The sequence below is a fragment of the Myotis nattereri genome (assembly GCF_964212035.1).
Source record: "Myotis nattereri genome assembly, chromosome: 4".
Classification (NCBI taxonomy): domain Eukaryota; kingdom Metazoa; phylum Chordata; class Mammalia; order Chiroptera; family Vespertilionidae; genus Myotis; species Myotis nattereri.
In genome coordinates, this window is record NC_138079.1 from 45,751,392 (window position 1) to 45,778,884 (window position 27,493).

Genomic DNA, 27,493 nt, shown 5'->3' on the forward strand with positions numbered 1-27,493 from the left:
TTTTTCTGTCCAGCAGTTTATCTATATAACTGCCCTGAGTAGATGCTAAATGCTGCTTAGCCAACGACCCTCAGAATTTAAATGTAACTCAGTAAAGCTACTCAAAAGATAACGCAATTCTTCTTAGGCGTGTGTAATTTTAATTAGAAGAAGGTAGAGTCTCTCATGGGTTAAATATTATCTGCTTATTTAAATTTCATACTTCATATAAATGGGGTTATTAAGGAATTTTAACTGTTCTTTTTACTATGCATTGGAGTCCATATGAATTCTTCTTCTTCTTTTTTTTGGTCAAAAGGCAGGATGTTTGAAGAGTAAAATATTCTACTGGAGACTTGCAATAGGAACTTTTAGAAAAGTGTAGATTATTCCCCTGTGAGACTGAGTTTTGTGCCACCTCTCAGAATCTCAGTTTATGGAAAGAAGCCTTATGTCAAATCTGCTGCTCTAACTTGTTTCTTGTGCATTTCAAAATCGTACAAATGTGTAAAATTTGTGCTTGTGGAAGCTGCTGCTCCGGGTAACTTTCCTTTCCTTAACCCTAGCAATCCTCAAATTATTGCATGGCCCGCCCATGAAAGGATGCTTCCTTGGGATGATATAGCCTAAAGGGTTTGGCTCAAAAGCCTCCTTATGTAGGACTTTCCTTAAAATTATATTAATTTAAAATATATATTGAATGATAGCTTTACAAAAACAAATTAATGAATTGGTCTTTATGAAAATGACTCTTTACAGTAAGTAAAAAAAGGGTTATCACAGTTTTGGTAACTTGCATGAGTTCATACGGAAAACAAAACAAAACACCTTTCACATGTTCTGAATGACTTTAAACCCGACGTGCTCCGGGGCACGCTCAGTTGTATGCTCTGAAGCAGTAGACACCGTACAGCTTATGCTTTTTATCTGGGAAGCCGGCGAAGCGCACGGCGGCCTCGGTAGGACTGCAGCGCCTTCGTGGCCGAGAGATAGGGTAGCGGACGCTGCCGTCCTCCAACCAGCCCGCATCGCAGCGGTCATATCCCAGAAGCTTCCAGGCAGCGAACATCTGGCCCACTTTCGCAATCCGAGCACCGTCGTTGAGACAAGCTTGCACCGCCTCGTCGTAGGTCAGCTTGGTGGGGTGGATCAGGTAGTAGAAGCGGCCTGCGGAGAGGAGGAGAGGGGTCAACGGGCCTGTGTGCCGCTGAGCCACGCAGGGAGGGAAGGAGCCCAACAGACGTGGGTTCCAGTGAAGTGGGGTATGGAGCAATGTCTGCAGAGGTTTTGGAACCTGGGAGCGCAATCAAATGTAGTGCCCCTGAGTCGCTCTCCATTAAATCAGTTGATTTTTCTTTGCCGCTTAATCCATGTTCAGACATGCCCTTTTATAGCTTTGAAAAGGAAAAGGGAAATGGCAGATGCAGTTTCTGTTCGCTAATTAGTGACTAAAAGGCCCTTCTGTGGCGCTAGGGAAGACAGAAGTCCATGCTCAAAGCAAGGGCTATTGAAATTCTGGCTGTGGCGGGACTGAACCCCAGCACAAGTTTCTGGAGAGGCAAAATTTGAATGTGAAAGGATCAAAAAACATTCCTGACATAAAAGTCTATTTAAAAAAAATCAAAGCCCTCAAGTCCTTTTCATTACAGGTATCAATAAGACATTCTTCTTCTTCAAAGACTACAGTATGAAAATGCAAAAAAAAAAAAAAAATACAGGAAGTCACTTGCCATAAATAATACTGGCTCAGACTGTGGACCTAGTCTGTTCACTCCCTAGCAGAGGATGCATTTATTTTTTCCAATTTTATTCTGTGGGAGCCTGATACCTAAGTGTTTTTGGTTTTTGTTTTTTAATTTCACAAGAAAGAGCAAGCTAGTCTCACCCACTTATTGAATAATGTTAATTACTGAGATTCCTTCAATATGTATAAAATACATAAAATATGACATCAACTGACTGAAGTGACATATGCCAATTGAAGATTTCCGGTAGAATATAATCACTCTCTTATCTGATATACATTGTAATGTAATATCTCCTTACCCCTCATTAAACATAGATTATTGAAGTGTAAATCAATGCTTGCCAATTCTTTCTAGACTAAGATGATGTGGTTCTGAGAAAGAGTGGCGGCCGCTGGAACATTAGCTACTAGCGTTAGTTCTATCATCTACACCAGAGGTCAGCAAGCTACAACAGGAGTCAAATGAGGTTTCATTTGAACATAACCACACCCCTCCATTTAATATTGCTTATGGCTGCTTTTGTGTTACTATACACAAAGCTACATTGATTGAGTAGTTGAAAAAGAGGCCATATGGCCCACAAAACAAAAAATATTTACTATCTGGCCCCATACAGAAAGTTTGTTGATCCCTGATTCCTTGCAATTTTTTTCCAAACATGTCACCAGGGAACTTATATACCAATGAAGGGGGTCAGAGTTTACTTCACGGGTGTTTAGCCTGTGCAGTGGCACATGGCCTCATGATTAGCTTACTGCCTTGCTGTCACCATCTTAAAATTCTCAATGATTTTTGATCAAGGAACCAACATTTTCATCCCCACATTATGTGGCTGGGTCTAGATGGAGCAAGGTAGGCCTGGGAGTGATGTTGAAGGCAAAGAATCAGTCATCAACATGGAAGCAACCTGGATCTCTTTTCTTCTGCTTTCACTGGCAATGTTATTTCTATTTATTCTTTTTGCAAACTTCTCTTCATCCTGAGCTTTGTTGATCATTTATGAATATACTGACATTGTAAGTTAGTAAAGGAGAACATGACACAGAAGCCACCCTTACTTCAACCTGGAGAGCTATATCCTAGGGAGGGCACATCGTAGCAGCAGCATCCTAGCAATAAGAAACAGACCCCAGACAACATTATAGCTTAAACTATTTTATAGTAACAATCAGATGCAATAAAACCCAAGAATAGTGGAAGTCTACACTTTTGCTTGACTTCTGTGGATTTTTAAAAAATTTAGGACATCAAAGAACTTTTTTATATCTTTTCAAACTAGAGCAATACTTCAAAGCTTTTATCTTTTTAAATAGATAAGATTGAAAGTCAAGTGTAGCGTCATAGTACCTATTAGTCTATGGTATAGGGAAGAAGGCAGTTCAGTTAATATCTTACCATTGAAGTTGGATGTAAAGCAGAACACATCATATCTGCTTTTATCTTTATCCCAAAACCCATAGTTCCTGACACCAGGCACGGTATTCTGGCCTCCACAGGGCTCTCTGGGCTTGGTGATGGGGTATTGCACTGAGCCATCGCTGAGCCAGCCAGCGTTGCACCAGTCCAGCCCACCCCGCCAGGCATCATACAGCTGGTCGAAGGAGGCAATCACAGCATCCTGGTCAAGACAAGCCTGCTGTGCCTCATGAAAATTGAGATTATAGCGCCCCAGTCGTGGAAAGTAAGGGAATACCACACCTGTCCAAAGGAGAAAGCATGGGGTTATTAGTGGCACCAGAGTAACAGGTATAGGCAAATCACACTTTACTGGCAAAACAAAAACAAAAACAGAAACAAAAACAAAAGAAAACATAATAGAATCTCCACCAGATGAAGTAGCAGTTTTTGGACAACTTACAATGGTTTCTCATGGTCCCTCTCCCCTTCAAACAGCCTCTCAGCTCTAAGCATGTCCCAGTGTGCTATTTGATTTGATAACTTCAATGATTTATCTCTTTTGCTAAGAGTTCAACTCAAGCCTTGAAATTCTCCTTTCTGATATGATTCACCTGCAGATTATATTTTCCAAATAGCTCTCCTTGAGAATTTAACATCTGCTACTGGTTACTAAGCCTAAAAGTGTATTCCTGAGCTCCCTTTGTCTTGGAAAAAAAATCAATATTGAATACTAAGCATGGTAGGGGATGTAGAAATAGTGCTGAAAGAGAAGGTATATGTCAAAATTCACAATGTTTTTTTCTTAGTAATTATTCTTATATAATTACTAATTCATTTAATATTGTATTTTAAATGCAAAAACAAAGATCAATTATTCAAATGTAGATACTAATATATAATTTGTTTTACACATGCTCCTAAAAACTTGCAGATAAGTAACTTTCACTTAGAAGGCTTCTGATTTGGAGAAACCCGAAAGTGAAATCCTTTGCATATCTAACAAAAATCTAATTAAACAGTCTTATTTCATCTTAATAAAGCAGTTCTTTACTAGGAAAAACACCTCCATAAAAAACATCATAGCTCTCTTATTTGTTTCAATTTTTACTATAGCCCTTCATCTCCTCCCCCCACCCTCCTCCGCCCCCGTCCTATACAAGGTAGGTACAGAAGAGACATCTGTTGATTCAGTTAATGCCAAAGAATTAAATATTTTAAAGAGCAAAACCTTTAGCAAATGTAAATGGTGTGACTTGGCACTTGGCTTTGCCTGGGATGATACAATGGTTTTCCAAAAGCATGCTTTTCAGTCAAATAATCAAGAGGTGATTGAGTTGTCTTACAGCCTGCTGCACAATTACTTCAAAAGACACGGATTACATAAGAAAGCAAAGTTATACCATTTGCTGGACTTTAAGAAGGACCACTGCATCAAAATGTCTCCCCCATAGTTGCTAAAAGATAATTCAGTGCGATTGTTCAAGTCCTTGCCTTGGCTTTTTAGAATGTAATTAGAAATAATTAATATTTTACCATGTGGAATATAAAACATTGTCCCACTGACAGTAATTTGGTGAATTATATCACATGAGCTATTTTTTATGAGACCGCAGACCCTATTGAAGATGCATGTACAATTCACTAAGAGTGTAACCAGTACAGAGGAAATGTTTTCTTTTATAAGTTGTCCTGGAAGACTCTACAGAGATTTCAATAGCCTGGATCAAGTCGCGTCAGCCGAAGGGTTCTGCAGGGCACGTTTGTCCCTCTGGGGCAGTCCAGCTGGCACTGTCCACTGCAGGCAAAGATCCAGGAAGGCTTCCCGATCTCATCCTGCCTTCTCAGGTTCTTGGCTAAGGGATCTGTAAGCTGAACCAGAGCCAAAATGAAGGAGGAAAAGGCTCTCCGGGTTGCCACTGCCCCCTGCAGTGATGATGGAAGGGAAGGCTGGAGGTGGCTCTACCCAAGAAGAGCCATGCTCAGGCATCTGGCTAAGAACCTAATTAGCGCCCTAAAGGAACGGCCACAGTGCTCCCTGTCCCCTGTGCCTTACCTCTTCTTTCCTCAGCAGCCCCAGGAATGCTGCTATAAAAATACCTAATTTATCCAGTAGAGATTTCTTTAGCAGCTGAACATCAAATGAGAGAAAATCTCAGTCTCTCAATGTGGAGAGAGGAAGAAATTATATGGTTTGAATTCCTTTTCTCATATGGCTAAAGATGGTAACAGTGGAGAATGTAGAGTATTTTAATTTAAAATAATTAAAAAAAACCATGACAATATCTTGGGTTTAAATTTATTGTAGTATATTTAGGGACTTTCATGGGTATTAGGAAAAAAATTTTTCTTTAGTAATTAGTCCTTGATTAATCACTGAATGTTACTGATAAAATATTCATTCAGTTCTAAATCCAGTGTAACATATTTTTGAGTTTCTTTCAAATTTAACATAATTTCAAGCAAGCATTTCTTAAAGTAAAAATGAAACTCTATCTTAAAATTTTACTATTTTTCAATTATAAGAATAAATGATCAACTTACTGTTTTATTAACTTAAAAAGATATACATACATTATAGTTAATGTTTGATGATGCTGGGAAGAACACATTTCTAGTACATCAAAGTTACTGTCTATGTTTTACTCGGCCAAGACTTTAAAAGCTTCAGTGTATTGTACACATTTACTGCATATGTTTAAACACTCAGATGTTTCTTACAAGCAGGGGCATTTCTGAATACATGTTTGTTAGCATTTATTTATTTACCTATTTTACTTCCAGCTTGTTAAGATTTCAGCATCTTAGACTATGATTACAAAAACCTTCTTGACTCTGGGAAAATGTGCAATTCCTACAGCTGAATTATGGAGCAAACGGTGATTGTTTTTATCCAGCACTTATAAAAAGTTAAACTTTCATGGGTATGAAGAAGGGTGTATACCTATTTTCCAAGTATAATGATTTTATACTTATATGTCAAGATATAATGAGAAGCTCTTTACTTTTCCATAGAGGTCTGGTATGCATCACTACAAAAGGGATTAATAAGAATGATACATCACATGGAAATGAATAATATCAAATGATGTGAGTAGTTTCATCAGTCCAAATATGTTTTGAAAACACATTCATTAAGATTTACAATTGCATAGTTCAGTTCATCCTAGCTGTTGGCAAATATCAATTTGTTAGACATATGAAAGTTTTCATACCATGGTACATGTAGAAACTAAAGTAAATTGCAATAACTCCATAAAGTAAATATATTTAGTAATAAAAAGGCAGAGACCATGCCGCATAGTTTCACCTTCCTCGGTGCCTCTCATAGTGCCTGGCAGTGCTGTGTACATATGTAAAATTATTTTTCTATTTCTGAAAGTCCTCAGATAACATTTTTGTGTATTTGGCCTCAATTTCACCAATGTTCATGGATATTAATTTGAATTAATAAAAACTGAAAGCACAAGGTGGCTTTTGATCAGGAGCCAAGAACTACAACTAAGAGAGACGAGAAGATCATAAAAATGCACTTTACTCCATTGTGTAATTTATTAGATAAGTAAAGCTAATAGTTCTCCATACATGTGATGGGGTCCTGAGGGCTTCAGAGGTTAGATTTTCCATGATGTGCTAGTGGACCAAACACATACTTTCCCAAAGGCACAGATCCATCCTAGGCTGTGAAAGGAGCTCCTAACAAGCACACACTTACAGTTTATGTGCACAGAAAGAGGTTATTCTATCAGTGCAGCCGAAATGTATCCTCCAGGGCAAAGAAACTTGAATTCATGAATATAAGAAGTTCTGAGATACGTGAGAAACCACACAGAAGAGTTTCCCTACTGGTGGGGCATTTAGAGTGTGTGTGGGCTTTGGGCAGAGGGAACACAGGAGGACAAAGACACTTTTTATTATTTAGCTTTATATACATTTTTGTTTTTGAATCTACTGAATGCAATATATATATATACATATATATATATATATATATATATATACAAAATTTTACCTTATTGTTAAATTAAGTTTTCACAGTTACTTTACAGAATGCAATTGCATGTACTTCAGTTAGTAGATGTCCTTCACAAAACTTGTCATTATTTTGAAACTAAGATAATTTTAGAAGTATAATAAAAAAATATCAAATCTGAGAAACTAAGATGGCGGCATAGGTAAACACCGGGGAAATTGCTGCCTCCCACAACAACTTCAAAAATACAACGAAAAGACAAAACGGACATCATCCAGAACTACAGGAAGGCTAGCTGAGTGGAAATTCTACAACTAGAAGGGAAGAAAAGCACACTGAGAGCCAGAGGAGCTGCGGAAGTAAAGTGCAAAGGTACAGGTACGGAGGTTCGAGCGTGTGCACGGGGAAAGGGGCTGGCACCTGAGGACGTGGCTGTCTTTTTGAATCGGGAGGGAGTCACAAGCTCCCAACTGCTCTGAACTCCAGTTCTGGGAAGTCTCTGGGGACCCAGGATTCATACGGGGAGAAACTGGACTGTCTGGCAGCAGGCAGAACTCTGAACTTGAGGGCAGCTTTCCCTCAGAGGTGCTTGCAGCAATTTATCGGGACACTGAGATGCGCGGCCCCTTAGGGCAGGGCTGAGGATCCGCCATAGCTGCTTGCTCCGCCCTTTGATTCCCTGAGACCCTGCCCCACCCAGGCTGCGGCAGAGGCTTTTGCATATGAATGCCCCGGCCCTTTGCAACCTGAAAATTACCTAACAAAGTGCAGCTGGGCCAGACAGACCCAGAACTTCCAAGAGAAGGCCCAAGGCCCCACAGCAGCTTGCATTGCTTCACAGCTGGGCCTCATCAGGGCACCTCCAAACTCCAAAAAATGAAGGGGAATCTGCAGTTCTCTTCGTAGCTCCTGCCGGGTAACCTCAGGTAGAGGCTAAATTAGCACCTCCTTAGATCCAAGAGCCAGTGTACCCAGTGGTCAGAGTGGGACCATCTGGATGACAACTCCTCAGATCCATAAGGGACACACTCAGGGGGTAGACTCAGTGAGCACCAAAGCCCCACTGAAGCAAGTCTTGCCCCAGAAGGGTGTCTTCAGCACAGAAGTTCTCCCACTGCAGACACAGCTGATTCTCACTGCCAATTGGCCTGGAGGTCAATTCCTCCCAGTGATCCTACAACAATCAAGGCATAACTACAACAAGACTGTGCACAAAGCCCACAAGGGGTGCACCAAGAGTGTCCACCTCAGGTAACTGGGGAGGCTGAGCCACTGGGCCCTACAGGACACCTAGCACATAAAAAGCATAAAAAATGCGGAGACAAAGAAACAGGTCACAAATGACAGAAATGGAGGCAAGGAAACGACTGGATATAGAGTTGAAGGCCATGTTTATAAGGTTTTTCAAGAATTTTATGGAAATCGCCGATAAACTTAGTGAGACCCTGGAGGATATGAAAAAAGACCAACTAAAAATTAAGCATACACTGACTGAAATAAAGAATAATATACAGAGATCCAACAGCAGACAAGAGGATCCCAAGAATCAAGTCAAAGATTTGAAATACAAAGAAACAAAAAGTACCCAACCAAAAAAGAAAAAAGAAAAAAGATTCCAAAAATATGAAGATAGTGTAAGGATCCTCTGGGACAACTTCAAGCGTACCAGCATCAGAATTATAGGGGTACCAGAAGAAGAGAGAGGGCAAGATATTGAAAACCTATTTGAAGAAATTACCGAAACCGGTTTGGCTCAGTGGATAGAGCGTCAGCCTGCGGACTGAAGGGTCCCAGGTTCGATTCCGGTCAAGGGCATGTACCTGGTTTGCGGGCACATCCCCCATGGGGGGCGTGCAGGAGGCAGCTGATCGATGTTTCTCTCTCATCAATGTGTCTAGCTCTCTATCTCTTTCCCTTCCTCTCTATAAAAAATCAATAAAATATATTAAAAAAAAAAACCTATTTGAAGAAATAATGACAGAAAACTTCCCCTACCTGGTGAAAGAAATAGACTTACAAGTCCAGGAAGCACAGAGAACCCCAAACAAAAGGAACCCAAAGAGGACCACACCAAGACACATCATAATTAAAATGCCAAGAGCAAAAGACAAAGAGAGAATCTTAGAAGCAGGAAGAGAAAGACAGTCAGTTACCTACAAGGGAGTACCCATACGACTGTCAGCTGATTTCTCAACAGAAACCATGCAGGCCAGAAGAGAGTGGCAAGAAATATGCAAAGTGATGAATAGCAAGAACCTACAACCAAGATTACTTTATCCAGCAAAGCTATCATTTAGCATAGAAGGTCAGATAAAGAGCTTCACAGATAAGAAAAAGCTAAAGGACTTCATCACCACCAAACCAGCATTATATGAAATGCTCAAAGGTATTCTTTAAGAAGAGGAAGAAGAAAAAGGATCTCTTACCATTTGCCACAGCATGGATGGAACTAGAGAGCGGATAAATACCACATGATCTCACTCATTTGTGGAATATAATGAACAACATAAACTGATGAACAAGGACTGATCCAGAGACGGGGAGGCATTGATTGGACTGTCAGGCCTTGGAGGGAAGGTAGGGGAGGGTGGGGTAAGGGGGAAAGATCAACCAAAGGACTTATATGCAAGCATATAGGCCTAACCAATGGACATGGACAACGGGGGGGGGGGGGGTAACGTGGGGATAAGGACACATATGTAATATCTTAATCAATAAAAAATATATTAAAAAAAAGTTGGAAAAAATATCAAATCTGAATTTCTTAATAATTATGTAATGAGATTTAAATTTTGAATAGCATAAAGCAGTTTCTGAATATTATTAATTCAGTTACACTGCACATTTCTCCTATGTGCAAATGTCTTCAATTTTGCACATAAGCACTGTGTGTACCCTTCAAATATGAAAGTTGGAATCATAGAGAGACTACAAAATGCAAAAGAATTAAAAAATATGCTATGAATGGACTTTCGGTTTCTCACATCATCATTATGGTAGCCACTGGTCATGAAAAACAAAGAGTAATGATTAATTATAGTTTCTAAGTTTGACATGATTTATAGATACTTACCTTGTAAATCTAATGATACCACGGCAGTATCATCTTCTAATCCTTCAATCACCTCACACTTATATTTCCCATAATCCTCCAGGGTGAGGTCTGTGATCACCAGGGAAGCATCATTATCACTGCCTCCTTTCAGAAACACTCTCCCCTGGTAGCCTCCATAGGCTTTCTTGTGGTATCCCATGGAAACAAAAACGTCCACTTCCTTGAGGTAATCTGAAGTTAGTTTGGTCCACTTAATTCGGATTTTGTGGGTTCCTGAGCCAAATGCCGCAGGGTCTCGAAAAAATTTACATGGCAGTGTAACATTGCCACCTCTGTGTGAGAACACCTTGGCTTGTTCTGCTTCCACAAGTAAATGGGGGCCATTTTCTGCTGTAATTTAAAAAAGAAAGAAAAGAACAATTAAGATGCATTTAGACATTTTTATGAAATGAAATATGCTACCAATCCAGGGTATCCGATGAACAGCAACATTGGGTGATAAGCTTCTTTGCATTGTTGAGCAGTAGTCTCTTTGAGCCACCTAGAAAGGTACCTCTGATACTTAGAGGGCATAAAGTAGCTATGTCTTTTACTAGTAAACCATTGAAAAAAGGAAAAATGTGCACTGTAATCACTAAGAAATATTGGGTATAAAGCTCCATAGTCATCTGAAGTTTGGTGATTTCATAATAAATTTCATTTTTTACATTTAAATATAAAAATGTAGAAACAAGATGAAGAGAAATGACAAAGTACCATGGCTATTTCATTAATATAAACCAAAAATTTTGTAGGCAAACTTTTCTCTTCCTAGGTGAGCTTTCTAATACAATAAATCTGTATTGTATTTATGAAAAAAAGTATAAAACAACATGATTAACTTTTATTATACTTCTGGCCAAATAACTTAGAATAACCTCACACATGGCCTCTATTAAAATATATACCCGTGATTAAAATGTCATTCTGGAGTATTTTAAGCAGCATGAACATATTTTATTTTCACAAAAGGTATTTTTAGCAAAGGCTTTATAAAACCTGCAGATTTTGAAATATATTCCACAAAACTTGAATGTTAAAAGTGTATCCAAAGTTATACTTATTTTCTGATTAACCAAATAATTACTTCTTTATTCCCTTAGAGCTCCTTCTACTCCCTCTCTCTTTGTTTCCTGCTATTTCTTATTTAGCAGTTATCTTATCACATCCACCTTTCATTTCCTTGCCCTTTTGCTTTCCTCGTCCCTCCTCCAAGGACTTTATTGCCTTCCAGAGAGTACTGCAGTGCTCTAAGCTTGCCAAGTCAGCAGGGCTGCGGTTCGCTAGAGAACCTGCTGTTATTTTCAGATCTTGGCTTTCTCTGGGGTTTCCCCTGGTTAGCTCATTGTGCTTCTGACCTTGACAAGGTCTCTTGAGGATGTGCAAGATTTGAAAACGAGAAAGTGATATAAGAACTCCTGGAAACACAAAGCTTCTCATCTATGCACAGCCTTCAAAGGCTGCCAAGACTGCCTTTCATGTAGCCCTGCCTGCCTTAGGCAGGTAGGCACTGAGTAACTTTTGACCATGAATCATTTAAGATACACAAGATACCATGAAGAGTGGCCACTCATCTTCAGGCAGATCTCAAAACGTATTCAATGGCATGCCTAGGATTCAGATTTTAAAATATAAAAGTGTACAAAAATAGATACAATGGTTTTATTTTTATCATATAGAAAACAGAATTATGTAATATTGAAAAACAAACATAATTTCATGTATAAGTCAGCCCCAATCCTCAGAAACTGAAAAGTTTAACAAAGCCATTAATAATCCCACTTTGAATAGATTAAAAAAAAAGAGGAGAGAGGACAATTGCTTAATTAAAACGAATCCAGATCATTAAGCATTTCCTTTAGATTCTATTTTTTATCTTCTTATTTTAGGACCACGGAATTAGAGGAGATGAAAAGTAAATATCTCCCACTCTATCCTACATGTAATTTTCCCCTACAATATTCCCAATGACTGCATCCAAGTTCTACCTAAATCTCTCTAATGTCTTCTTTCTGGGAGGAGGAAAAAAGCTGTTGCCTAAGTTTGCTTAGTTATGTCTGAGGGCTACAAAGAACATCTCCCCAGCCCCGTGGGAGGACACCTGGGGGTTAGGCCTTCTCCTGCAGGGACTTGAGTTTAGACTTGACACACAGCTACAAGAGGTTTCCGCCCTGGTGGGTGTGGCTCAGTTGATGGAACATCCTTCTGTGCACTGAGAGGTCACTGGTTCAATTCTGGACCAGAGCACATGCCTGGGTTGTGGGCTCCATGCCCAGGAGGGGGCATGCAGGAGAAAGCAGATCGATGTTTCTCTCATCGATGTTTTCTCTCTCTCCCTCTCCCTCCCTCAATAAAAATATATTTTCAAAAAGAGGTTGCAGTTTCATGATTCTTCTAAGCTTTGTAAAGTCAAAACTAATGCCCAAATGCACTGGAATAGGGGTATTACAGTAGTTAGGCACAGGGCTTTAATGTGATAAAGACTGTGTTGTAGCTTCATCTACTTAATTTACTGGGTGTGTAGCCTTGAGCACGTTCTGCAACATCTAAATCCCAATTTTATTGTATGTGAATTAGGGTAGTAATATCTACTAGAGTAGACACATAAACCACTTAAAATAATGGCTCACCCAAAGTAAGTGTCTACTCACTGCTAACTGTTCCTACTGCATATACTTCCCACAATATTTCTCAAATATGACACTGCCTGATATTGAGAATAATTTTGGCATATATTAACCTATATTGTCATTTACTTATACATTTTTGATCCATATGGAGTAAAAAATATACAAAATACCACCTCCATTATGCAGGAAACTTGGAAATTATTGTGTGGTTTAGCATAATCATAAGGTGTTCCAGAATGAATACAAGATCTGAGTGTTTTATAAATTAAAGAGTTAAAGCAAAGATCAAAACTCTCGTGCAAAGGACTGAGACTTCTAATTTTTTTCTGTGGTTAACTGTAAATCATCTTGTAGTATTTTAGAAGTATAAGCTTCTGATTTTTTTTAGGCACTGTTTATTTTACTCCAGCATTGTGAGTAGATGGTGACTTTGTGCTATAATATTGAGAACTGAGCAGACACCAATAATCCACTGGCTTCCCACAAAACAATGTTTCTAATCAGCCAGAGTGTACAAATTTCTACCATTTTTATTTCTATCTTTTGGGGGGCTAGGTGCCAAAAGTAATAGATGCCAGAAATCTCTGACTGAAATTCAAAGAACCCTAAGAAAGATGTGTAAACTGTAACACATTGAGTGACTGAGAGCCATGTTCATTAACCTAAAGTCCTGACTTGACCTGTTGAGAATATCTTATTTTATTAGTTTGCTTGTTCTTAGAAGATCCACAGTGAAAATTATAGAGCATTGAAGGTGGAGGGGAAGTGGCCTGTTGCAGAACAGGTGAGATGTAGGCATGAGCACTGGCCAGTGAGTCAGGAGCTCCGGGTTCCACTGCAGGCTCCACCAGGATTTAGCTATTTGAGTGACAGATCTGTCATAAGGACATTGAGTTTAAGATTCTTTCAGACTTGCTATGGTAAGCTGTGGTGATAGTGATCAGCCAGGAAACACATTAAACTGGAGAGGAAGAGGGAAGGCACAAAAAGCAGGAAGGGGACTGAGTGCTGATGACAAACTGCGCTGTCTTGCCTAGAGGAAGTCTTGAATCTGATCATTGGATGCAAAAACCTGGACCCTTAAATTTATGTTTAAATCAAAACTGCTTGATCAACATGCAGTTGCAAAGCAAATATAATGTAAAAGATAAAAATAAACCTTGAGAACCAGAATGAGTATTGCTTGTTTTCCTTTATATATATACAAACAAACAAGGAACTTATATGTGCTTATTTGGAGGGTTTCAACTTTTCTTAAGTTCAATTTGTAAATTACATAAGTTTCCTATTTCTATTAGTGAGTTTCAATGACACTGACTTGAAATTTTGATGCCCTTCAAAGACTACAGTTGTCTCCAGGGGAAACAGCAGGACCTCGTTATTATTTTACAAATTTTGTGAAATCCAGGACACTTCAGTTTCACCAAATTATAAAAGCAGTGGCATGACCAAAGGACTGATCTTTGTATTGCTTTATAATTTAGGTGAAGTCTTTCAAAGAGTAGAAAAAGTAAGTAGTTGCAGAAAAACAATTTAGAAATATGGTATTGGGCTATTTATTGTTCTTAGTTTTATTCAAAATATAATCTTTTTTTTGCCATTCCTTGCCAAAAAAAATGCAAAGGTAACAGAAAGAGGAGAAGGTGCTACATATCAAAGTTTTCTTTTCAAAATAAATTATGGATTTTCAAATGACCCATCTTGGTTGGTTACTTTCTCACTGGTGTATAGATGAAGTAGTCTACAGACTTTTGGACTTCCTAGACCAATAAAATGTAAAAAGGAAAAACAAAAAATTGGGGACTATAATATGGCTGAATAAGGTACTAAACTAGGACATTAAAAATACCCCCCTCTACCACCATCATCTGAATTTTTTTTTTATTGTGGAAAAATATACATAGCATTTGCCATTCTAAGCATTCTAAAGAGCACATTTCAATGGCATTAATTACTTTCGCCATGTTGTGCAACTACCCCCACTACCTATTTCCAAAACGTTTCATCACCCCAAACGGAAAGCGAATTCCTCCCTGATATTCCAAACTGGGAGGCAGAGACTCAACTGTCAGCTCCATGATGAGTCATTTGAAAAAAACTGCACAGGTTTTAAAAATAGTTCCTTATTTTTGTGACATCTGTTCTCACTGTAGTGGGTTTGGATGTGTAAGACTAACACTTTGGAAGCTGTTACTTTCATTAGGGTAGCCAAAGCTGCCCGAGGATGAGCAGCCAGAACGGATTTGCATCCTAACTGCTGGGCCTGCCACAGTCTCCTGAAAACAATCCCTCTGCCTCCTCTCCACGCCTTGTTCACATTGTTCCTTTCACAGCACATAAGGCCTGGCACGCGCTGGTGTCCGTGACTGACATTGACCAGTGTGCCTAGAGCCTGTGCTTAGCTGTAGCAGTAGACGTGGGCACCTACTATTGCTTTATGCAATTAGATAGCTCTCAAAAATTAAATATACGTGTTAAAGACAATATTTAAGCAGAATGACTGATTTAGACATTGGGCTCTCATTGTACCTTACATAAGAAGAAAATGTGGAGTATCTTACTCATGAAACTTAAACTGTTTATAATTATGTTGTTTCCCTCAGATTGGAATGAATCTAATTTTTCCTAAAGTCGCTCACCTGGAGTGAGAAGCTCCCATCATTTCGCTGTAATTCCGATGTGCCTGCTCAGCTTTGCATTGGAAACTCTTTCTGGTCCTAGCTCTGCCCAACCCCTACCTCCATCCAGCCCTTACTGTCCTTTTGTGTGTGTGTCTTTTTGTTTATGCTTTTCTAAAAAAATATGTTTTTATTGATTTCAAAGAGGAGGGGAGAGGGAGAGAGAGAGAGAGAGATACATCAATAATGGAAGAGGCCACCTCCTACATGCCCCCAAATGGGGATCGAGCCCCCAAACTGGGCATGTGCCCTGGTTCATAGGTGGAGACTCAACCGCTGAGCAACATGGCTGGGCTTTACTGTCCTTTTGGGAGCTGATTACTTTTAATTTGTCAGAGACAGAACTTTAGTTTCTTCCCCAGCTATTCCTGAATGCAAAGGACTCTGAGGCTCTCTAGGACTCAGTGCTTCAGAGAGGGCTGACCTGAAGGGGGCAGGAGAGGAGCTTTAATGAGGATCCAGTTTGCCCTCTGCCCTCAACTACTTGACTTGAGTTTGAGACCTTCCTGGACTTGTCCTTAGCCTGTCTTTGTTTTCATCAGAAGTTCAAACTCTGCTCTAAGAATATGTGGTGCTCCCACCATTTGTATAAATAATAAAAAAGGTATATCTGCATAAACTCTATCTGAAAGGACTTACCAGAAACTAATAACCTCAGTAGCCTATAGAAAAGTGAGGTAAATGTCTCCTTCGAGCAAGCATGTCAAACTCAAAGGCTAGCACGGGCAAAATAAACGAGGCATGCACCCGTGGACCAAGAATTTGACGTGCTTGCCTAAGAGGAATCTTGGGAGAGTTTCACAGTGTATACTTGCACATTTTTGAAATTTCGAACCATGTGAATGTATCACCTATGCACAAACTAAATGAAAATGGTATGAAAAGAAATTAAATAGTTGAGGGAATTTAACAAACAAACAAACAAACAAACCTTATCTGAGTATCTCTAGAAAAGATACTTAAGAAGCTGGTAACAAAATTGCTATATACAGTGGGGCCTTGACTTACGAGTGTCCCGACTAAGTCAAGAGATATGAGCCGTCTCTCAGCGGATGTTTTGCTTTGAGTTGCGAGCTAAAATTTGGGTTATGAGCCAGCTTCAGATACCCCACCGCTAGTTGGCACAGCGAACGTCACAGTGAACGCCACAACATCGGCCCAGCATCACGTGTCTCACTCGTTCACTTTAAGATTTGACATACGAGTAATTTGAATTACAAGCTCCATCACGGAACAAATTAAAGTCGTAAGTCAAGGCCCCACTGTATTGTCATTATTGAAGGAGTATATATTTACAGAAGACCTATTGATCTGTTAATACAATGCTATCTTTAAATATGTCTTTAAAACATGAAAAATTTATCTCATATTCCTTAAAGATGCTATTGCCAAAGGTCCTCGCTGTTGTCTACTTTTGAACTATAAAGGAAAAGCCCAATGCTGAAAATGGGATAAGTGAAGGCTGCTCTTTGCTGGAAAGTGCTCACTGCTGTTTTTCACCATCTGTGATCTTGCCTTTGGTCTCACCGGCAATACGAATTTACTTCTCTCCTCCATCCCAACCCCTACCCCTACCTTCTCTCTAACCATGGTAGAGTCTTTGTGCCCTGCTGTTTCCCTTCAATCTACAGCTGAACCAAATTGTGTCTTTACAATGTCTTTAAGACCTTCATCAGATGACCTGATGTGCCATAAAGCATCCTCTTAGGTATTGACCATATCCGTCTTCCTTCCTTGCCTTAAGCTAAATTGTTTCTCTAATGGGAAATTACCCAACACCTAGATATAGTATTGTTTTGGATGATGATAACCACAAGTGTACACCATGTTATTATTATATCCAAGTTTCAGAGTAAAAAATAAGGATAAATGCTATCACTATTTTAGAGCCTAGAGGTTGATCTATGGCAATATTTAAAAAATTTAGAAACAGTGAAACTTTTTCTCCCCAAAGGGTATTTTAGACAAACCTTTGTAATATAAATGCGACAAAAGGTGAGCTTCTCTGCTTGAAATGTGCATCAAGAGTTCCCCTCCCCCCAATAGCTCTAGGGGGTCAACTGAACACAGTTTAATAAAAACCACTGTGCTGAGATACAAACTTGAAACTCCGTTAATATCCTGAAAAAAATGTTTTTTTTTCCTTAATTCTCTTTTTGTACCAGCAGTAGGATGTGACTTGGGCTCTGTTCTGCTGATTAAGTTCTATGTGAGTTTTTATCTTTTCACATTCATTATTACTTCATTTGTTTTTTAACAGAGAGTGTTTATTGGTTAAGTAAATACTCCATGCCCCTTACACTGTGTCCCTTAACCTCTCTGTGCCTCAGTTTCCTCATCAGTAAAATAGAGTTAAGCCACCTTCTTCCCAGGATCCCGGTGAGCGTTAAATGAGGTCATGTGCTGAGAACTTCCTCCTGCCTGGCGTACTGTGAGTGCCCAGAAAAGCTGGCTCTAACTAACCAAGAGCCACTGAGTGTCCGAAGTGTGGCAGGTATGCAGCAGCTTCCACCTTCCACACGGCCTTCTTTACCTGTGCTCTTAGAGACAGTTCCTAGAAGCTAGTTTCTGAGAAAGTCACATCTTACCAACTCTTGATGATTCTCTAAATACATTGGTTCTCACCAGGTCAAGAGTGCATTTCAGGACCACCAACTAAGAAGCCTTTAAACAGCGGTTCTCAACCTGTGAGTCGCGACCCCTTTGGCAGTCGAAGGACCCTTTCACAGGGGTCGCCTAAAACCATCCTGCATATCAGATATTTACCTTACGATTCATAACACTAGCAACGTTACAGTTATGAAGTAGCAACGAAAATAATTTTATGGTTGGGTCACAATATGAGGAACTGTATTTAAAAGGCCAGAAGGTTGAGAACCACTGCTTTAAAAGAAATCTATCTGAATCTATATAATCCACCTTCTTTCTGCCGCCTCTTGAGTTTCCTTGGGGGGTTCCAGACAGTCATCATTGGGGGGTGGGGGTGGAATGTGTTTACACAGCTGCCACCCACCCCTGCCTCATTCCTCTAACTCAGTGGTTCTCACCTTGGCTGCACATTAGAATCACCTGGGAATCTTTTTAAAACCCTGATTTCTGGGCCTCATTCTCTGGAAATTCTGTTTCTTTGTTACTAATGTTGTGGCCCCACCCCATAACAAAGAAACAGAATTTCCGGAGGATGAGGCCCAGAAATCAGGATTTTAAAAAGATTCCCAGGTGATTCTATTGTGCAGCCAAGGTTGAGAACCACTGCTCTAACTCCTCTGAAGAATCACCACGGTGACCTGTAGGAAAAGTTTCTCCCAGGTCCAAGACCAAGATCTTTTTTTAATAGTGATTTGATTTCTTTTGGAACATAATTATATTAATTGAATGGAATAAAACGGGGGCCGATTTACCCACTGCTTTACTTAAAAGGTTCTAAGTAAAGGTATATGGAGGCTGTATGGCTCCTGTGTGAGAGGAGCACAAGAGCTGGCCTGCCTGAGCTTGAATCTCAGCTTCACTGCATAATAACCTTATGACCCGGAGGCAAGTGACTGAACCTGTCTCAACTTCAGCGAAGATAACCACCTTTCTCCAGTGTTGCGGGAGGGCTGAATGAGATGACTCAGGTAATGTACTTTCCATTGTGCATTACACTGTAATGTAAGTATGTTAGTATTATTGCCACGGCTATGTCCAGCACAACTTGTCCCAGAAACTAGAGACAATCTTAGTGTTTTGTCAACTCAGAGTTGTCTGTTTTGGTTAATAATTTTCAGAATTTACATTGATCCATGTTATCAAAGGTTTGTGGATAAAGAAATAGATTTAATTCTTATATTTTAGACTTAGAATAAGCAAATTGGGCTATCATAGCTATAAAGAGATTAAGGAATGCATTACAGGAAAATAAATTGGAAAATAAAATTTGAACATTTCACTAACATGGTGAATGACATTCTTAATATAAACATACTTTGCAGGATTTTAACTATAATGGAGGCTTGTTTCCAAAGGTATGGGGAAACCAAAACATTAGCATGAGTCATTCTTCTTCATTAAGTTGTAATTAACCACACAGTCCTTAATTATTGGAAATGTCTTCATGTGGTCGAAGGGTAGATCTCAAATCTACTTGTCTCCACTCAGACCACTTCCACTTTGTGGTGAAGTATAAGGTCAAGCTATCTGTAATTTTCAGAAAGGACACTGTTGGTTAATGTCTTCACTTAGTATAAAATATACCAAATAATAGTGTCATGGAGTCAATCCTGGAGGCAAAAGGGATCCTGTGATTCTTTATTTAATAAGCAATCATGAAATGATGGCATTCAATGTGCCGAGTATTAAATTTAGTGCTCAAATAAAATGAAAGGTAAGTCAAACACAAATGCCCAGGTGGGCAAGGCTGAGGGAGCACCACTGTCCTGAGGACAGCAGGGAGTGGGAAGGACATGCCCATTCTAATGCATGAACTGGCTCCCACTGATGTTGTCCAATGGGAATGCAGGCTGAAAGATGGCACATCTTTGAATTTTTCAACAGACAAAAGGTTTTAATGTTAAAAAAAATCCCCCATCTTAAAATGTATGCAACTAAATTAAACTTTGGGAAAAAATTATATGAGAGAAAGTGGCCACAAATCAGTGAAAGGATTCAGACTTGGAGAACATTTGCATCTGGGAACTTACACATCCCCCTTGTGCCCACCTGTTGGTGCTGTGGGTCTCCAGATCTCAGACCAGGGTCATCTCCTTGCCTCTATCTGCATTTCCTTCTTTTCCAGGTGATCTCATCTAGTCTCATGGCTATAAATACCACTTATGTGCTAACAATTGCAAACTTTCTAGTAGTACATTTTTCCTGAATATCAAAATTAGTAAACCAACTACCTGCTGGTCATAAATTGCATGTCCAATAGATAACTTGAGTCCCCCCTCCTTTGTCCAAATCTGTTCTCCCAATCTTCCTCAATGTAGTTTATGCCCAGCAGCAACTTACCGAAATTGTATATCAATCTATAATAATTTCATTCCTTGATTTTACTATTTATAATCATTGTGTATGTGTATATAGGTATAATTATATGTGTACATATCTAGTGTAGCAGCTATATAGTTGAAGAAAGATATTACCACATTTGACTTATATCCATAATTTAAAGATACTGCTTTTTTGAATGCTTCTGTTTAAGGTAATAATATGTAATGTTATCTTCTCTCTATAGAATTCCATAATTTTCCTTATAGCAGTTATCATAATCAGTAGTTTTAAATCCACAGAAATGTCTGTCTCTCACTAGACTATAAGCTCAAAGAAGACAAAGCCATGTGTACTGTTTATCATTCCATCCCCACTGGCTATGTATAATAGGTGCTTGTTCTACACTGAATGTTTATTCCCCTCTCGCTACCACTAGCAAACTCATTTGTTGAAACCTGATCCCCTATGTGAAGACATTTAAAGGTAGGGCCTTTGGGAGATGGTTAGTTCATGAGGGTGGAACCCTTAGAAATGGGATTAGTACCCTATAGAAGAGACCTGGGAGATATCCCTTGTCCCCCTCAGTGATTTGAGGACACAGAGAAAAAAATGACAATTTATGAACTAGAGAGGTAGTTTTCACCAGACACTGAATCTGTCAGCACCATATTTTTGGAGTTCCCAGCCTCCAAAACTGTGAAAAATAAATTTCTGTTGTTTGTTAGCCACCCAGTATATGGTACTTTGCTGTAACAGCATGAATAGGTGTGTAAATGTATGTGTGCAGTATGTGAGTATTTTTACATCTGGTAAAATAAAAAGCTAATATGCAAATCAACTGAACGGCAGAATGACCGGTTGCAATGATGCACACTGACCACCAGGGGGCAGACACTCAATGCAGGAGCTGTCCCCTGGTGGTCACTATGCTCCCACAGGGGGAGCACTGCTTGGCTCACAGCTGGAGAGCCCAGCAGTGGTGGAGGGAGCCTCTCCCACCTCCGCGGCAGCGCTAAGGATGTCCAACTGACGGCTTAGGCGTGTGAGGAGCAGGCCTACACCATCAGTTGGACATCCCTCAAGGGATCCCGGACTGCGAGGGGACGCAGGCCTGGCTCAGGGACATACACACACACACACACACACACACACACACACACCATGCACGAATTTCGTGCGCTGGGCCACTAGTATGTACATATTTGCCTATATATACATTTTCCTTCTGGACTCCTTTATTATATTTGTATGGTGATATCTTAGTTTGACCAAATGATAAGCCTGTATTCAAGGTAGTAGGTTCTTCTGACATTTTTGGTTTCATGTCTTATAGTAAAAGAGATTTTAGAATTAGTTATCTAATACTCATGATATTGCTAATTCTTATGATTTCATGATGAAATTCTGATACTTTATAGCTAACATTTTTTAGATAGAATTATTAACACTGTATATATTTATCTAAATGCCATTTGGAAAATATACTTGATATTTGTGAATTTTTCATTTGTGGCTGTAAATAGCATACTCTGTCTTAAAAAGACAAAATGAATTAATTTAACTTTTCATAGTAGACTCATAGAATTCAAATGAATTTTCAGTGGAAGAGAGAAAATTAAGCTGGAGTAGCACTTATCTACTTTTCCCATTAAACGTTGGCTCAGTGGATGGCTTGTGATCATACATTTTTAAATTCACTCCACTTCTTTTGATCCACTCTGCACCACCAGATCCCGACTCTGCAGATATTACATAAGGAACAAGGTAGCATTGCAGTGACCAAATATAAAATGACTGCTCTTCACAGCTGCATGCACACATTAGGAAGATTGCTGCGTCCTGCCTCTGATGGACCCTCATGGAGAGTAAGATGCTGTGTGCAGTGTGGGAGCCATGCGTACGACCAATTACCCAATCTCATAATCCTCTTCTTCATCTGCTGCCTCTCTTTCTACGAACTGAAACTATTTCCCTGACATTTGGAAAGACTGACTAGAACTTAATTAGGAATAATACCGGGATCTTGGTCCTGGATTTATTCAATAAACATGTATTGACCACCTACTATGTGCCAGGTACTGATTTAGGTGACTTGGATACATCAGATGTCTCTGTCCTTGTGAAATGGACCTTGAGATGGACACAGATTATTATGCAAAATAGGTGAAGTCATTAGCCAGTGCTACAGAGAAAAGGAGAAGATGTGAGAGAGATTGGGGCCCATAGGAGCAGGAGACTGCAACAGTCAGGGAAAATTCATTGAGAAGGTGAGACATGAGCCCATACTTGAAGAGGGGAAGGGATTAGCCAAGAGACACTGTTCCTCATTAGCCATGCTACCAGGGACAAGAAATATAAAATCTCTGGGTCTTGATTTCTTTATTTGTACAATGAGATATTAATCTAGATATCATATATTGAAGTCATCTTAAGTCCTTAAATTCTATAAACTATGGTTTAGCTTTTATCATCATTATAATGAAAGCAGTCATCTAGTTAATGTTCATTAAGCCTACACACTATGTCATTACATTGCTAAATGCCCTGGATGCCACAGGATTTAAGAAATGCTCATTATGATAATGGTAATTTGGATGTATTCCATTATACTCATCCATTCATTCAACAAACATATACATATTAAGCGCATACTATGTGCCAGGCACAACTATACAGTTGTGGTGTTAAAAATCTGACCATCTGATGGGGAAATGGAGCTATTTTAACAAAAAAGTAACCCATGCTAAGCGGGGACAGAGGAGTTATTTGAGCCACACAGGATAAAGGAGCCAAACCCCTGGATGGGGAATGTCCACTTCTGCCAAGGATTCTAGATATACATTATTTTTCTACCCAGAGAGATAAACTTCTGACAATTCTTCCCTTAACAACTATTACTGTTTTATCTTTTGAGAAAGTGACAGTACATTTTACTTATTAAATAGAGGGCAACAATTTTATTCTTGTTATTTTGAAACTATTTTTAAAATTATAAAAGAACAACATTTAGCTTATCTGCATTCACCTAATAAGTCTATTAAAGGAAAATTACTTAAGTTTGAAAAGCTTCTGTGTTTACAAGGAAAGTAAAAGGACTGGATAATATCTAATACTATTGGGGGAAATTTTCATTTGTGAAACTAAAGAAGACAAAGAAGGCAACTTATAGAATGTTTACTTCATTAGAACTAAGGTTCTGTTACAAATAAGTTTGAAAAGCATGAGCTTTTCCACCAGTCTTTGTACCTCCTTTTCCATGTCAGTGAGGAAGTAACAAACATGATGATGATAATAACCGTCATCTATTGAGAGTTTATTGTGTGCCAGGCTCAGTAGGAGGCACTTATCCAAATATTATCCGAATATTACCTAACTTAATTTCTACAAAGCTCTAAGGAATAAATGGTGATTATGCCCGATTTTATAGGTGAGGGGAAGGAAACTTGAAGAAATTAAATGTCCAATATCTAAAGTCAGTAGTGGCACTGGGGGGAAAGTCTCGAACTTGTCGGAAGACTGCATTTGACCACCAGAGGAAGGACGCCATTGGCTCTCGGACCTGAATACGGTCAAGCAGTTTTGCATTCACTATTTTGCTTTTTACGTTGTTTAATGGGCAAATGGTCATATGACTTCTCTGGTGTCTATGTAAATGTCTCCTTAAAAACAGTTTTTAAAAAGTGTATTCCTTACCTTTGAACATCTACTGGTAATTAAAAATGTACAGAAAGAGTTTTTGGACCTCATCCACATATTTATTTAAAAGAGACTTTTGTGTGATTTGGTATTCCATATAAAACTCTTCCTAATGGTCTCAAGTTTCAAAGGAGTTAGAAGTTGTTTGACTAGGCATATCAGGAAACGAGGGATGTCATGTATTAGTGGAAAGTGTTGTAGAGACAGTATTAACAGCAGCTACCTCTTCCTGTAGCTATATTTTAAGAAATTACTGTCTTTTACATTGGAAGCTACATTAGCAGACTCCATGGACAAGTAAAGCTTGCTTTCAAACAGCTTCAATAAAAACGGTAAAAGGCATGAATGAGTATACGTGCATTTTTTATCAAAGGCTGTGTCTTTCTTCATGGGAAACTGGGACAGTTTCCTTTTTCATAACCAGACACATGCTTTTCACCAGAAACACTGCACAGGCTTCTATACTTGCATTTTCTTTCCTGGTAATTCCACTTTTTTTAAAAGAAAAAGCCAGATTAAATGTTTTTGTTCCCATGTATCTATAGATGCTCCCATAACAAATTTGGGAGGAAGTCTTCAAAAAATAATTAGGTAACTCTTATGCCTGAGACTCAAGAACATACTACCTAAGTGTTGAACATCTTCATCAAAGCAGCGCAGGGGAATTTGGGAATAATGCGCATATTGCCCTGGTGTCATTTGGGCCTGGGAATACAAACATGGAAATTTAATAAACGTGGGGAGATAGAAAAGGTGTTTTTGCAGTAATGCGAATTCTGAACAATTTTCTATCACTGAGAGGAGCCCATTGTGCTTATCAGTACAACTCAGGAATTTGAAAACCAGATTTACTAACTTAGTCATCTGACTACAAAATTCTTATAAAATTTTATGAGGGTTTAAGCTCCTTTAAATTCCTTTTGGGCCATGTTTGACAAATAAAAGTTTAAATATAAGAAACTAATGTAGTTTGACAAATAAGACTTTAAATATGAGAAACTAATAAGTTTGACAAATAAGAGTTTAAATATGAGAAACTAGTATTTCAAGTGAGGAATGCAGATTATCTGCTATAATGATTCTCTCGTGTGCTATACATGCTATTTTTGCATTATAAATGACAACCGAAATTATGTCAGGACACTTGGAGGTGTTTCTCTGGAGGACTGAAGATATGAATGTTCAACCTAAATGCTATCATAAAGGAAAAAGAAAACTTTTTATTAGATGAAAAGCAACAAGAACAGGTATTTGGAGCAATTTTAAAATAAATTAAGATGTATGGACATAGCATCATAATCCTGATTCAAATTACATTTCAGTATAGGCTTCTACAAGCAAAAGGTAGGCTGTCTAGTTTTATTATTTGAAAGCTATGAGTAACTTTCTAAGAATATGCATTTACAATTAAAAAGTGAACTATCAAGTTATTTTTTTAATTTGATAGTGTATGCAATACCGTGGATAATTCTGATACCTTGTGTCAGAAATTCCTTTGCACTAAATTCCAGCAGAGTATATGGGATGGAAAGGCTGGGGCCACAGAAGTTTTCCTTGCTGACGAAACTCAAGTCTAATTTAAAGGCTCCCCAGTAGTAACTTTTAAAATGTTAATACACTCCCAAAATAATATTTGCATACTCTGAGTGCACTTTAAACTAAATGGTTTGTACATAGTTCATAATATAACAGATATCTGTCTAGTAATAACTTGAAACCACAGCTAACGTTAATTTTACATCAGTTTTAAACCTGCTATTGTTAATCATGACTCAGTATTAACCTTTTGGCTGAACTATATTCTGTGACTAGATGTTAAAAAGATGTTGTTCCTCATCAGAAATCTCTCTGTGTAAATATAGTGTCTGGGAACAGCTTTGATTCCTCTACTGTATACATTAAAAAACAGCTGAGTCAGCAGCTTGCATAGTACGATTTATGATTATATAATTCCTTTTCACAGTCCAGCAAAAAACATAAAGCTGTTGGAAGCCAAAAGAAGTGAAAGAGATACGTCTAAAACAGCAAGCTATTGTCAAATTCAGAACCCTATTTGTATAGTCACAATATGTACAGGAAAATACTTCTAGCCAGACTTACACTATCATTTGACCTTCACAACTCATACTTTGCAACAGTGGATGCAATTTTCTGAGACTACACTTTTGACCTTGAGGATATAACTTGATGTTTTATGTCTCTTAGCGAACTTATAATGCTTCTGGTCCCCTAACTGAGTTCATCTAAAATTAATGTCATCATATGTTTAAACTGTTAAATCCTGTCATTCTTCTTTTAATTATTCAGCACACCAGGGCAAAGAGAGAAGCGGCAGCTCCTTTAGAACGATCTTTTCCTTATTGCATAAGTCTCTTAGCTTTCTGAGTGCAGGATGCCCCTCGTCTGAAGCTGGGACTGAGGAAATAGCTGCATTGCACTGCAGCCCAAACCTCCTTACAGCTCTAAGGCTGAGGGTTCAGCTGAGCTGAACAGAAACATGCAGAGGCAACATACTGGTCAATCAGAGCTAAATATTCACCAAAGGAGATTATAATGCGGTGAGTTACTTTCTCCTGAAGCTTAGCTTGCCTGACTTTCATTTTCACATAGTTTTTCCTAATGCTTACTCTAGCTAGCAGCATGACCTTACATCGTAAGTTTTACTTCCTATTTCTCCCCACCCCCTTTGCCTTGCACTGAAATAAACTTTATGTCCTCTGTTCTACTTACAAGAAAGGTAGCAACTGTGCTAAGAAGCCTGGAACAATTACATCAATTCCCTGCAGTCGGATATTCATAAGCCATTCCACTTTAATTGTCCCCAATTCCTAACTCTACGGTCATGCTATCGCATTCAAAAGCCAGGGAGCATGTTCACCCATTAGCAGAAAGGGAAGGGAAAAGTCAGTGCAGCAGAACTAATGAAGAAACACAAACCCAGCATCTCAACTCTAAGGAACTTGAAATTCCTTTGACGTTCATAAGAGAACCTGTGTTTTCTTACCTTGGATGTGAATAACTCTGCCATGATCTAGAGTGTAGTTGTCTGAAGGATGATCAGCCCAGCAGATGGAGATCAGCACCAGAAGAAGTAGGCTCTTCATCTTTATAGCCCCAGGAATCTTCTTCACTGTGAGAGCATCACATACAAAGAGGCGTGTGAGATTTGGAGCCCTTCGGAGGGTTGCACTGCACAACTTATTGCCGCCTTATCATCGCAGAATGGGTCTGTAAAAATGTTTAACCCAATCTGTTCAGAAAGTTTCTGTAGGTGTCTTTGGGAGCCGAAGACTGCAGCTTTGAACAATTTCACTTTCCCTCATGTAGCC

General features: G+C 38.9%; 1 protein-coding gene across 1 annotated transcript; it reads right to left on the minus strand.

Annotated features, from left to right (window-relative positions):
- Window positions 1–289: 289 nt before the first annotated feature.
- HAPLN1 (hyaluronan and proteoglycan link protein 1) lies at window positions 290–27,493 on the minus strand. The gene is made up of 4 exons (XM_081088614.1): window positions 27,169–27,493; window positions 10,169–10,540; window positions 3,123–3,425; window positions 290–1,146 (listed from the first exon to the last, which is right to left on the minus strand). Exons 1-4 carry the CDS (start codon window positions 27,266–27,268, stop codon window positions 857–859), a joined length of 1,065 nt encoding a protein of 354 aa, XP_080944740.1. The 5' UTR covers window positions 27,269–27,493; the 3' UTR covers window positions 290–856.

Excerpts from the sequence above, each read along its gene's own strand:
- HAPLN1 (XM_081088614.1), bottom strand. The coding sequence starts at position 27,268 with ATGAAGAGCCTACTTCTTCTGGTGCTGATCTCCATCTGCTGGGCTGAT. Across the intron at positions 10,541-27,168 it reads CAGAGTTATTCACATCCAAG|CAGAAAATGGCCCCCATTTA; the intron begins GTAAGAAAACAC and ends TTTAAATTACAG. Across the intron at positions 1,147-3,122 it reads CTTTACATCCAACTTCAATG|GCCGCTTCTACTACCTGATC; the intron begins GTAAGATATTAA and ends TCCTCTCCGCAG.